The 13990-nt window shown below is 55.2% G+C and overlaps 2 protein-coding genes across 2 annotated transcripts in view; both read right to left on the minus strand.

The window, feature by feature from the left end:
* Nucleotides 1–2787: 2787 nt before the first annotated feature.
* LOC116949676 (baculoviral IAP repeat-containing protein 5.2-like) lies at nucleotides 2788–6294 on the minus strand. The gene is made up of 4 exons (XM_032967240.2): nucleotides 5985–6294; nucleotides 4170–4285; nucleotides 3568–3685; nucleotides 2788–3326 (listed from the first exon to the last, which is right to left on the minus strand). The coding sequence occupies exons 1-4, from the start codon at nucleotides 6102–6104 to the stop codon at nucleotides 3243–3245; spliced, it is 438 nt and encodes a 145-aa protein (XP_032823131.1). The 5' UTR covers nucleotides 6105–6294; the 3' UTR covers nucleotides 2788–3242.
* Nucleotides 6295–8548: 2254 nt separating this feature from the next.
* Nucleotides 8549–13990, minus strand: part of LOC116949677 (RNA binding protein fox-1 homolog 2-like) — a 66490-nt gene continuing 61048 nt past the window's right edge. The window contains exon 13 of the mRNA XM_076072357.1: nucleotides 8549–13921. Coding sequence (XP_075928472.1) covers nucleotides 13877–13921 — 45 coding nt within the window. The 3' untranslated portion in view covers nucleotides 8549–13876. The remainder of the gene's footprint in view (nucleotides 13922–13990) is intronic.

Below are 13990 nucleotides of genomic sequence, written 5' to 3' on the forward strand. Positions count from 1 at the left end.
TTCCAGTTCACGGGCTAGGTGATAACGGTCGGAAATACATCGAGCTCTATGGTGTAGAGTTTTGATGAGGGAATTCTTCTGGGATAGATGGTGGTGGGAGTCAGGTTTTAGGTAGGCATCCATATGGGTAGCTTTCCTGTAGACAGAGTATCCCATTGAGCCATCTGGTCTCTTTTCAATTAAAACATCCAAGAATGGTAACTTTCCATCCTTTTCCAACTCCTTGGTTAATTTGATGGCTGGGTGTATGGAATTGTTGTGGTTGAGGAATTGGTTCAGAGCTGGTCAGCCATGTGGCCAGATGACGAACGTGTCATCTATGTACCTCTTCGACAAAGACGGATGTAGAGTGGATGCCTGGATGGCATCTGTCTCAAAATTGTTTTCCATGAAAACACTGGCTACAACTGGAGATAAGGGAGAACCCATTGGGGTACCTTCAACTTGTTTGTAGAATGTTCCATTCCAGGTGCAGTAAGTGTTGGTGAGGCAGTCTCACCAGGGCCGGTACATCAGCATTCAGTCCTTGTTGTACCAAATCTTCAATGATTGCAATCGTGTCAATCACAGGAACTTTGGTAAACAGAGATCACATCGAAACTAACGAGCAAATCACCTGGAGATAGTGAGATGTCCTTAATTAACGATACCAAGTAAGTTGAGTGCAGCTGAGGTGGTCATACCAGTGAATGGTTGTAAGATCTCAGACATAATTTGGGCCAGTTTGTAGGTGGGTGAGTCAATGGTGGAGACGATAGGACGAAGGGGTGTCCCTTCTTTATGGATTTTTGGTAAGCCATACAATCTGGGTGGTCTAGCAGCAGAGGGTTTTAAGGAAAACCGCTTGGTTGGTTCGATCAACGATGTCGAATCAGTGATATTGTTGGTTTTCGTAACGAGGCGGTTGGTGGGATCTCTTTTAATTTTGGTAAAGCTACCATCATCAAGTAGGTCCTGAATTTTGTTATTGTATATGGTTTTGTCCATGATGACTGTGGCATTGCCCTTGTCGGCTGAGAGGATGACCATATCATCTCTCTTTTTTAATTGCGAAAGCTCAAAGCGCTCATCTTTACTGATTTGAACCTCCTTTGCCAGTACCAAAATATAATAATAGGGTTTTTCCCCTTTTTTATGGTAACAAAACTGAAACCTTTTTACAAGGATTCATCCCTGCATTAACCACAATACCTGCAGTCAAAATGCAAACAAAAAACATACTATGATAATGTTGTTAATGCAGACATGAATCCTTGTAAAAAGGTTTGGGAGAAGTGTCAGCAGCAGATGTCAGTGTAAAGGAGATCGGTATTACCTTAGCGTCGCGGCATCTCTTCAGAAATGCGAGCGACTCGATCAGATGAGCCTTCTTGTCTCGAAGTTTATTTAAAGATCTAATAGTTGTGTGAAAACTCTCCCCGTAGAGGCGGTTAAATTTTGACTTAAAGCTTTCGTGACTGGAGGAATTCATATTTTTTTGGTCTTTCGGTAAAGTCACGTAGATAGGTTCAAATAATTTCTCCTGTGTATGACTGCTTGTGTTGCGATCGAAACATTATAGTTTTTAGTTATTTTCTTTGAACCTATCTACGTGAATTTACCGAAAGACCCAAGAATATGAATTCCTGCAATCACGAAAGTTTTAAGTCAAGATTTAATACGGGTTAAACCTGTGGGTTGACACGGTATGGACACGGCGTGAGGAGGCCTTCATCCAATGGGTAGGAGATTGACAATAACGGAGGTGCGCGATGATCTATGGAACGCATTTCGCAACCGTACGTGGCATTGCATTGATGTGCGAGGTGCGTCTTGATTTAAAATCAACACCCCTTTTACCTTCGGAAGCCTCCATCTAGTCTCAATCCTTTTTTTATTTATTCCAGAAGGGCCTTTATGCATATGGACATTTCGAAACTTTCAGCGTTTGTTTTATTTGGTCTCTTTGGAGACAGCCAGAGCTAACCCAGCACCACGCACAGGCATACGGGGGGGGGGGGCGACACTCAAGGCTCCACAAAAAGATGGATTTAAGAATCCCCATTCAGTGCTGCCATCTGTTGGGATGACGCCATTTACCAAGAACATTCTCGCCGAGTCGAGGATTTTTTTCACGAGGGTCCTGTATTGCGTTTCTTGGCCGATTCAATTCAGGAGAGTTTGTCTTCGTTTAGAGCAGTGGTTCTTCTAAACCTGGGGTGCACGCACACCCTGGGGGTGCGAGATGCCCTTTTTGGGGGTGCAAGACGCCATTTTTGGGGGTGCAAGACGTGCCAGATTTTTTTAGAAGGTAAATAATCGAAACACAAATTAAGCACGGGCACATACGTGCAACTACTTTGTTTCATCAAACTTATCCATTTATTAACATCATTTTTTAAAGAATTGAGATGACCAAATTGGTGCAAGGCTGCAGTAACGGTTAAGAACCACTGGTTTCAAGGTCTGAGAAGTATCTTGAACCAATGCTTCACTGTCTCCACCCCCGCCCAAACGACCGTGTGGCTGATGGGATGTAAATGTTGTGGGTTCAACTAATAACTTATTGGCATGTTGTTTCCGTGAGGAACCTCACGAATTGGCTGTCGGGTGGTGGCGGGTTGAATGATACATTTATATTTACGCGATCTATGTCCCAAAAAATTAGGGATAATATCGGTTGTGAAAGCCTACTTGTTAAACTAAGCAATTGCATGTGTGTTTCTTCTGTGGAGGGACAGACACGGGAAGGAGGCAGATTGTCGCGGACTGCCGTTGGGCTTTAGTAAGAGGTGGCAAACGCAGGAATGTCAGTGCAAGAGAAACTTTATTGGGGCCCATAGGCTCAGTCACAGTGGGGCCCGGGGTCACGGGGACGGCAGTCTAGGACCCCAAATAAGAACGAGTGGGAGCACGCGAGCACTGGGCGGGCAGGCGGGCAGGGTCAGGGTTGGGGTTAGTGATCGGGTAAGATAGAGCTGGGGTTAGGGTTAGGATTAGAGATATTGTGGGGCATTGAGTTAGGAGATAATGGATATAAAGTGTTGGCGTTGTGGTTAGAGTTAGGGTTGAAGTGAGGCTTAAGGGGGTTAGGATCACACAGCTAGATTCAGAGTTAAGATCACAGGGTATGAGTTATGATTACAGGCTTAGCTGGGTAAGGTTTATAAGGTTAGTTATCAGGTTAGTAATGATTATAGAGTCGGTGGAACAGGGGTGCTGATTATGACCAAGTGCCCCCCCCTGCCCCCACTCCCCCTCCCCTAGCGGATGAACCGCTCCATGTGGAGCCGTACGGTGGCCGCGCTGTCCATGAACTCGTGCAGGAAGCGGCGCTCCATCTCCCTCTGTCACAACGGGGTCATAGGGGCACAGGGTCATAGGGTCACGAGATTGGATAGGTGGAGGGCACATTTGCTGCAACGCATCCTCCTGGCGAGACTTCACGGTGCCCCATGGGGAAGTGTCACCGCATCTGTGTGCGATCCACCAATCCTCGCTAATGCCTCCACAGTGCTGGGTAACGCAGGACCCCCCCTGCGTAGAGGAGGAGGAGGAGGGGGGGGGGTGGCTCCTTGCGTCGTTCACCACGTAGTTGTGCGCGCGCTGAAGCTCCAGGCGCAGGAACTCCTCGACGGGGAGGATGGCGTACGGTGTGCGCAGAGCGAGGAACGCGCACGCGGGGGAGCGCAGCGCGTGCACCTGCCTGGGGGATGGGGAGAGGGGATGCGGGGGGGCGGGAGAGGGTGGACAGGTGCGGTGGCTTGTGCAAAGGTGATGTTGCGACGCTCTAAACACTGCCAAGTACAAGCCGAGCAGTCCTAGGTAGCGGGCTCGCCTCGGATACCAACAATTGCAAATTCAAACCGATTTTTGTATACTTGTACGATCCTATTAAATCAGAGCAATAACCAATACAAAGTAACACGATTTCTCTAAGAATCTGGTTGAACATTTATAAATTATATTGACAGATACAAAATCAAAATGCTCGCTGTCCTTCTACATGAATATTCCCTGGTGTCCCCCCCCCCCCCACCGTCTCGCCTGCCCCCGAGACGAGCAAGGGCTTCGATGTTGTCAGTGTCTCGTGGCTGGCGACTCCCCCCCCCCACCCCCCCCCCCAAAGTGCTAAATCATTTGATCAACCCCAGAGGGATTAGGGGGCCCCTTCGTGTGTCTCGGCGCACCTGGGATCGTCCCCAGAGATCCAGCCTCGAACCTCGAGCAGACAGAAGAAGCACCGCGCCGTGACGTCGACTCCCGGCTGCTGCTGCTCCAGGCACACGAACCCGGCGGCAGCCATCTGTACGGCGCGCAGCGATGGGCAGGGTGAGTGTGTGGTACAGTGTGTGTGTGTGTGTGGTACAAGGTGTGTGTGTGTGGTACAGGGAGTGTGTGTGTGTGGTACAAGGTGTGTGTGTGTGGTACAGGGAGTGTGTGTGTGTGATACAGGGTGTGTGTGTGTGTGTGATACAGGGTGTGTGTGTGTGGTACAGGGTGTGTGTGTGTGTGGTACAAGGTGTGTGTGTGTGGTACAGGGAGTGTGTGTGTGTGATACAGGGTGTGTGTGTGTGTGTGATACAGGGTGTGTGTGTGTGGTACAGGGTGTGTGTGTGTAGTACAGGGTGTGTGTGTAGTACAGGGTGTGTGTGTGTGTGATACAGGGTGTGTGTGTGTGTGATACAGGGTGTGTGTGTGTGGTACAGGGTGTGTGTGTGTGTGGTACAAGGTGTGTGTGTGTGGTACAGGGAGTGTGTGTGTGTGATACAGGGTGTGTGTGTGTGTGTGATACAGGGTGTGTGTGTGTGTGTGTGATACAGGGTGTGTGTGTGTGGTACAGGGTGTGTGTGTGTGGTACAGGGTGTGTGTGTGTGTAGTACAGGGTGTGTGTGCGTGGTACAGGGTGTGTGTGTGTGTGTGGTACAGGGTGTGTGTGTGTGTGTGGTACAGGGTGTGTGTGTGTGTGGTACAAGGTGTGTGTGTGTGTGATACAGGGTGTGTGTGTGTGGTACAGGGTGTGTGTGTGTGGTACAGGGTGTGTGTGTGTGGTACAGGGTGTGTGTGTGTGGTACAGGGTGTGTGTGTGTGGTACAGGGTGTGTGTGTGTGATACAGGGTGTGTGTGTGTGTGGTACAGGGTGTGTGTGTGTGGTACAGGGTGTGTGTGTGTGTGGTACAGGGTGTGTGTGTGGTACAGGGTGTGTGTGTGGTACAGGGTGTGTGTGTGTGTGGTACAGGGTGTGTGTGTGGTACAGGGTGTGTGTGTGTGTGTGGTACAGGGTGTGTGTGTGTGTGTGGTACAGGGTGTGTGTGTGTGTGGTACAGGGTGTGTGTGTGTGTCGTACAGGGTGTGTGTGTGTGTGGTACAGGGTGTGTGTGGTACAGGGTGTGTGTGTGTGTGTGGTACAGGGTGTGTGTGTGTGTGTGTGGTACAGGGTGTGTGTGTGGTACAGGATGTGTGTGTGTGGTGTGTGTGTGTGTGGTGTGTGTGGTACAGGGTGTGTGTGTGTGGTACAGGGTGTGTGTGTGTGGCACAGGGTGTGTGTGTGGTACAGGGTGTGTGTGTGGTACAGGGTGTGTGTGTGTGATACATGGTGTGTGTGTGGTACAGGGTGTGTGTGTGTTACACGGTTTGTGTGGAGCGGTAGCGATCAATGCGCTGCACTACGAACCCGGTGACGAACCCGAGTTAGATTTTCGTTCACGGCCAACACCAATGACGATGATCCAGTCCTGGGCCGTCCCTAGGTCGACTCAACCTCAAATGGGTACCTGGTGCGATGTGTAAACATCGCCACTCGGGAGACAAAGGCGGCCGGGCGTGGTTGCTGGCCACCCACCCCTTCGTGTGCCGTGCCGGCCTTCTTAGGTGCCCGCTCGCCAACAGCACTTGCCCCAAGAGTCTGTTAAGGCTATACGTGGGGGGGGGGGGGGTGGAATCTTTGCCTTTGTGTGGGATCCACGCGCTGCTCCACCCTCATCATTCCCTCCCCTCCCGCTCACCTGCGCAGGATCCCAGCCCCCGTCGCGGGCCGACGCAGCGAAGCTCTCCGCTCTCCGCGACTCCTCGTAGAACTCAGCCCCAGTCGCGAACTCACGCAGGCTCAGCACGCCCATCGCCATGCCCGACGTGACCCCCCTCGCTCCCCCCTGGTACCCTCCCGGTCACCCTCCCGATCCCCCTCGCTCTCTCGGTCGCTTTTGGCCCCGCGTGTCCCGGGGGTGCTGACCTCCCCCCACGCTCGACGGGGCCGAGTTCCTGCAATCCTGGATCCCCACCCTTGGCCGCGGGGATTTAAATATCGGTGGCGGGAGGAGGGGGGGGGGGACCGGGGCGGGATCCGGTCCGGGGAGATGCGGATCGATTAACGTGCAGCTCGAGTCGACGACGCAATCCAATTTAAACGCACGACAAAGACAAAGGCACCTCCCCCCGCCCGTATAGCCTCTGACAGGCTGTTTGGGGCAAGTGCTGAGGGTCGATGAAGGCCGGCACGGCACACGAGGGGGGGGGGGTGGCCAATACCACGCCCGACCGCCTTTGTCTCCCCAATGCTAATGCGTACCGGGTGCTCTGTTAAGGCTGAGTCGACCTACACACAAAGACAAAGATCCCCTGTACAGCCTCAATAGACTGTTGTCGGTGCAGCGCACGAGGGGGCAGGTAGCCAGCACCACGCCTGGCCGCCTTTGTCTCCATGAGTGGCGATGTTTACACACCGCACCAGGTAACCTAATTTGAGGCTGAGTCGACCTACGGGGAGGCTAATAATTAGTCGTCACCGGTGGTGATGGCCGTGAGCGGCAGTCGAACACCAAACACGTGCACGCCTCGCTCTGGGATTCAGCTGCGGTTGCCATAGCGGGAACTGAAGTCACGAGTTCGCATCCATGGCTGACGTGGATGCCGTTTGGTGTCGCGAATTGGTGTGAGAGTGTGTGAGAGTGTGTGTGAGAGTGTGGGGAGCGGTCGTGTAGCGCGCTGCGCTACAAACCCGGCGGCCCCAGTTCGATTCCCGCTCACGGCCAACACCAGTGACGATTAATTATCTGAACCGGTCCTGGACATCGCCTAGGTCGACTCAGCCTCAAATGAGTTCCTGGTGCGACGTGCAAACTCGGGAGACAAAGGCGGCCGGGCTTGGTTGCTGGCCAACCAACCCACCAAGTGTGCTCTTCCGGGCTTCATAGGTGCTCGCTAACAGCAATTCGCACCCAACAGTCTGTTCAAGGCTACTCGGGGGGGGTGGGAATCTTCGTCATAGTCGTAGGCGAGTGGTGACCCAGACTCAGCTGTCTCGGCACGAGGGGGCGCTACGCGATCGCGTGTAAGGTGTGGGGCCGCGGGCCAGCGAGAAATGTTGAGGGATGGCGAGGGAGAAACGGAGCGATGCGATGGGCTCCTGAGATGGAATGTCACGGGAAGCCTAAGAGATTGTGTGGGCCTGGGAAGGCGTTCATCCAGCAGCGGATAGACCCTGCCTTGTACCGTCGTCTATATAAAACCAGCCGCTGACGCCACATTCTACCCTGACCTCACGAGGGAGGGAGGGTGGGGTGGGGGGGCGCGTGTGAGCGGGTGTTCTAATTAATTTCCATAATGAGCTGGTTAATCGCGCGTAGTCCCCCCGCCCGTGATTGGCGATGTCGCATCAGCAGCGTCGCGTCTCTGCGCTCGTCCCGACAGCCCCCGGCTGGCGCTCTGGCGACGAGAGAGCGGGGAAAGGGGGGGGGGGGGCAGCGGGGGGGGGGGGGGGCAGCTCTCTGATTCTGTCTGTACTCGATGTCAAGACTCGCGTTGACCTTGACTTCCCTTCAATAACGAAGCCATTACCAGCGTGGCGTTAGTTTGAATGCAGGTGACATCGCGATTTGACACGCAACACGTGTCACGTTTTGGTGTGGGCACACGCGCCGTCATTGCGGAGGCCCTGTGACGTAAACATCTGTGCACGTGACTCGGTTGCATTTTTGCGTATGATGGCAATGTGTTCGGGAGTTTAAATGCCAATTTCGAGGTCTGTTGGCCACGAGAGGGCTTCAGGAGAGGGTTCGTGTAGTTGTGCTGTTCTTTCTGCATGGAAGGAACACAGACTACAGTGGTTGACGATACCGTCCATAGTTTGGTTTGCATGGCGACACCCGCAATGTGGCTTGCCTTTAGTGTATCTCGACGTGTCTCCGTGTTTAACACGCGGTCCATAGTTCGGGTGGGCATGGCCACAATCGCACTCCTGTGGCTCGTGTCTTTAATGTGCCATTTATGCAAGGTGATGTGCCCAGTTGCCTGGTGATGTTCTGATGCTGTTGATGGTTCTACCCGTGCTTTGGAGGAATGTAAGACGGCACGTGGCATATGATGCCGCGTGGACCGCCATGCAGCACATGCTGGTTTTATTGTTATTATTATGTGGCCACTGGGAAAAATATAGTTTAAGACCGTTTCATGTGTGGTGTGCGCTGGTGTGATGGTATCTCCTGCGCGTGCTGTTGGGTGAGTGAGGCTTGGGCTATGCTGTGCATGGCGATATTGATACCACAGACACAGGGATGACAGGAATCACGAGTAAGATAAACGAGCTCCTTTAATTAATGCTGCTGTTAATGCTGCTATAATGGCTCAAACACGTGGGGCGCTGTTGTGCGAAAATTCTGCTCCAAAATGTTTTCTTCCTAACCTAACCTATCCCTAATCTCACCCAGAACCCTACTCCCTGAGCCTTACCTTAACCCCTACCCTAACTCAGCCATAACCCTACCCTCGGTGCCTATCCTTAACCTTTAATCCTTACCCTATCGCTAACCCCAGCCCTAACCCTTACCCCTTAAGCCTATCCCTAACCTCTACCCTAACCCCAGCCATTTCCTTACCCAATAAGCCTATCCCTAACTCGTAACCGTAATCCTACCCCGTCAGCGTGTTCCACCCATGGCTATGTTGCGTTCATTACTCCCCCCTCAGTCTGGGGGCTCAGACCCCAATTGGATTGGGGGCAGCACTTTTCCACCGCAGCGCGTCACGTAAGACCCCCCCCCCCCCCCACGTCCGTTCAAGACTAGAAGGAGATCCACACGTCGTTGATGAACATTCCTTGTCCCGTCAGCCCGAGGTGGACATGAGCTCAGATCATCATTTTGATGAGCGAACTGTCGTTCGCGTTGTCGGAACCGACGGCTGGCACGACGCGTTGTGTCCGGACGGGGAGACTGACCTCTGACGGGGGTCCAGTCGATGGGTCGACACGATGGGAACGTGACCCACGATCTCGGAACGCAGCTCCCACGAAATAAAAGATCGGACCGCACGTCCCGTTCACACATCTGTCCCTCCGCGTAAAACAGAAGCCTCGTTTTACACATCCCATTCAGCCACACTGCCTTCTGGGAGTGCACGATAGCAACAGCATCCATTCTGGGCTCACGACAAACACAACTCTGGAAGGGTTTCAACAATCATCATCTCATCAGCAGAGTCGGGCTTCATTGCCTTTCAGATTGCGATTCGTCCGCTTAATTATTTTGTCACTCGTGTTTTAGAAAACTCTGATCTTTATCTTATATTTACAGAGCGCCTATGTTAATTTCGTGGTATGTGCCATAAGGGTCATTACCCGAAACGTCGTCCATATTTTTACCCCTTTTAAGGCCACACAGGGTTATTGACAAAAGGGCCCTCTCTAACAGAGAGGGCCCTCTTGCCTATAAACATCTGGGCAAGCCGGACCGCCGATGAGACGATACATGTCAAAACCAGTCCAGAGATCTGAAATTAGGCGCTCCCATTTGAGCACTCCGTGCGGCTGATGGGATGCGTAAGCACAGCTTTTTTATATGCCTTTACGTGGGGGGGGCGGTGGGCGGATATGTGGCAGAGCTGTAACGCCTGCTTGTGTTTTCTTGTTACGTGATTCCATGGCCGCCTCGAGCTATTTGGAGCCCTAGGCGATTGCATATTCTGCTAAATGCCGGGCACTGCCACGCGGTTGCCACCATCGGGAGTGCGAAAAATGTGGCGGTGACATTGGAGCTGCGCGGCGAGTCAGCGTGGCCGCTGGGCGATGGCCCTCTCCGTGTCAGCGCGGGCACCGCACCGAGCGCGCTCACCGCAACGGGGCAGGCACCAGCGCCTCCTCGTAGACTGTGCAAGGGGTACGCGCGTGTGCGCGTGCGTGATGGGACCTGCGTAGTACCTGTTGTGGTATGTTACCGGTAGCCACGTCGGTGCCTTTGGTGGTATGATACAGATATCACGCAGGCACCGGTAGTAATATAACACCTGCGGTAAACCGGTTACATCGACGCGGAGTCGTTTTGGGGGTTTATCACACGTGGTTACACACGGGGTATGTGGGGTATGGGCTATAGTACACGGGGAGGAGGGGAGGGGGGTTCGTTTGGGGGGGGGGATCCGGAGCCCTTCTCCCCACGTTTCCTGTGTTAATCTCTGCTCGCGTTCCCACTGGGAGCGGGGGTGGAATTGATGCGACCGGTCACGGGAACCAGGGTGGGAGCCCCTCCCGGGAGGCCCTCCCCACGTCGTTCGTCTCGGTTACGGGGGACGCTGGGCTGTACGGCTTGAAGGATGGCAGGGCTGGCTTAGATATCTCTCCCCACTGATGTGAGCCGTGTCCAGGAATCGAACTCAGCTCCACCGGGTGCATAGTTCGCTACGTCGATGATCCGTTACACGCCAATCCTGTCGCGCTCAAGTACACCCTGACGATGGGGATGGGTCACCGTGACCAGTGAGACGGGCCTGCGGTAGCGCGTTCACCTCTCGTGGAGTTTTGCTGTTGGAATTCGACAGGCGGCCCTGGTAAATACCGTGGCGTTGCAGCATTAACACCGCGGGGGTGACCACCCCGCCCGCTTCACTCGCACGGCATCCGGCGACGCTATTTGAAAGAGGCGCCGGCCATTGTGTGCCCGGGTCGTCGTGGTCCAAATGGTTTTGCCCAAAATGACAACAAAAACAACAAGAACAAAACGTGTACTCGCAGAGGCTCGGTGGGTTGAAACGCGCGGCTGTCGGGGCAAACCGGCGCCACCGCCTGCCAGTAGCCAGGAGGACCCTCGCCATCGCGAGGCCTCCCGGGGACCCGCGGGCGTCGTGTGCGCGGAACGCACCACGTACCAACAACGCCCTCCCTCCCCTGCTCAACGTGGGGCATCAGAGGCGGGTCCTGAAATTTCCCGGGGTGGGGGGGTGCTGGGGGGTTGGGGGGCGATCCCGAAACGTCAAGATCTTATAAGAACTCTCACCCCTCCTCCCCCCGCCCCTCCTCCACTAATACAAAACAATATATTGAGTGCATGTTCCCTGCTACATATCAATGTCCGACGAGTTCACGGAGTCTGCAGGGGCGGTGAGGGTGGGACGGTGCCCCCCATTGCCCGTCCACCTGGAGCCGCCCCTGGCGTGCACATTGAGTAGCGAACGGGAGCTCACACTGGAGGACACCGGCTATGTGCTGCTGTGTGCTGTGTGTTGTGTTGTTGCTGTGCTGTCGTGTGCTGCTGTTGTGTTGTTGCTCTGCATTGTTGCTGTGTTTTTGTTGTCCTGATGTGTGCTGTTCTGTGTGTTGCTATGCTCCTATGTGCTGCTGTGTGCTGCTGCTGTTGCACTGCTGCTGTGCTGCTGCTGTGTGCTGCTGCTGTGCTGCTGCTGTTGCACTGCTGCTGTGTGCTGCTGCTGGGCTGCTGCTGGGCTGCTGCTGTGTGCTGCTGCTGTGCTGCTGCTGTGCTGCTGCTGTTGCACTGCTGCTGTGCTGCTGCTGTGCTGCTGTGCTGCTGCTGTTGCACTGCTGCTGTGCTGCTGCTGTGCTGCTGCTGTGTGCTGCTGTGTGCTGCTGTGTGCTGCTGCTGTGCTGCTGCTGCTGTGCTGCTGCTGTGCTGCTGCTGTGCTGCTGCTGTTGCACTGCTGCATTGTTGCTGTGTCGCGCGTGACGGAGACGGCGCCTGCAGCCCAAACACAGAACACGTGGGGGCGGGGGGGGGCTCTGTACGCAGGGGGGCTACAGCCCCCTCACTCCGCTTCATGGCTGTGCTTCTATAGGAGAGTCCGTGGGGGGGGGGGGGTCGCGGGAGAATTACAAAAACGCACAGGCCCCGCGCTTTGGCATCGACGCGAAACGTCAGCGCGGCTGGAAGCATCGATAATACGCGTGTGGGCCCTGCCACACACGGCCATTGCATAATGCTGCGTCGAGACGGATGGTGGGGGGGGGGGGAGTTATGGATAATGGGGAGGGGGGGGCAGGGGGGCACAGGGAGCCTTGGGGGCCCTTATTTTCATCCCTAGTCACTTGGCACCACGGGGTTACACGTGGGTAGACGTAGCCAGGCTTTGTCCCATCTGGACCCCCCCCACGCCCCAGCTGGAGACACGTCGCCTGCTCGTGCCGCAGAATCCTCCTTTACATTGCAGATCCTTCTCTGCTCCCGTCTGTCCATCGGATTCCCCGCTTTCTCCCACGTTCCTCGTTCCCTCTTCGTAAGCACGGAGGAGGAGCAGCAGCAGCAGCAGCAGCGTCGGCGTCGCGAGCCGGTGAAGTCTGTCCGGCGTCAGCCGCGCGCCCGACTCCGCGGTGGGGATGTGGAAGAGCCGCTTCGGAACGTCTTCAAACCGATAGCAGCAGCCAGCGTTTACTGAAACACTCACCCCACTCACCACCCTAGAGGTCGCCCCGGGACTACCCTCCCCACTGCTCCACTCTGGAATTCCCTCCTCCCGTCGTCGTCGTCGTCGTCATCATCATAGCGATCGTCTCTTTCCCCTAATCTCTGCTAATAAATAACCTGGCGCAACTCAAGATGCTTGTGCTCAGTAAACTCTTGTGTAAAGGGAAGTGGGACCCTTCCAAGTGCCGGCAGTGTAGACCCCGACCACTCCCCCCCCCCCGCCGGCTCACCCCCAGTGGCAGGGCTGGACACTAATTTAATCAGGAGGCTGAGAAGCCAATTAATGGCACAGATGCCTTCGCGGCCCCGAGTTAATTAGCGGCATGCGGAGCCAGAAGTGCGGGGAGGGGGGGGTCGTGATTGACGGGTGGATGGTGCTGCCACCCGCAGAGAGAGAGAGAGACTGTGCAGGGGGGCTCCAGCTTTGGGGGCTCCCAAAATCCACCCCCTCGGTGTGAAGGGGTGGCCGAGGGAACCAACACTGCAGCTGCAGCTGCTGCGGTGTTGGTGTCGCTGCTGTTGCTGCAGCTGCTGTTGCTGCAGTGTTGGTGTCGCTGCTGTTGCTGCAGCTGCTGTTGCTGCAGTGTTGGTGTCGCTGCTGTTGCTGCTGCTGCAGTGTTGGTGTCGCTGCTGTTGCTGTAGCTGCTGCTGCAGTGTTGGTGTCGCTGCTGTTGCTGCAGTGTTGGTGTCGCTGCTGTTGCTGCTGTTGGTGCTGCTGCAGTGTTGGTGTCGCTGCTGTTGCTGCAGTGTTGGTGTCGCTGCTGTTGCTGCTGTTGCTGTTGCTGCTGCTGCAGTGTTGGTGTCGCTGCTGTCGCTGCAGCTGCTGCTGCTCCTCTTGCTGCTGCTTCTCTTGACCCCCCCGCCCGCCCCACCACGGTGCTGACCCCGTGACCCCCGCCGTGGTGGATGACGATGTCGCCCCAATTAATTAAATATTAAAATCCGGTCACGTGTTCATCACGTGAAGGACGGAGCTGGGAGAGGTGGTGGGGGGGGGGAGAGGTGGGGGCACCGCTTCCCCCCTCCTCGTGGCCTTCACTTTCAGTCCCAACGTTGAAAGATTATTCCCGGACTTGGCCCCGTCATGGGAACGTCCTCCCATCGAGGTGCTGGGGGGGGGGCGGTGTATTGCTATGGCTGCTCCCCGGAGAAGGGGGAGTTGGGGTGGGGGCTGGGGTGATGTTGAGGGAGAGTGCCCCCCCCCCTCCACTGGGTCAGTAGGGCGTGAAGCGGCTGTAGGCTCCACGGTATAGGCTCGCCTGCGACGCGGCCACACAGGGGGGGGGGGGGAGAGGGGAGAAGGGGGGGGCGCACAGGAGGGGGGGGGG

Source organism: Petromyzon marinus, chromosome 37, assembly GCF_048934315.1.
Source record: "Petromyzon marinus isolate PM22_M1 ecotype Great Lakes invasive population chromosome 37, UKy_Petmar_22M1.pri1.0, whole genome shotgun sequence".
NCBI lineage: Eukaryota > Metazoa > Chordata > Hyperoartia > Petromyzontiformes > Petromyzontidae > Petromyzon > Petromyzon marinus.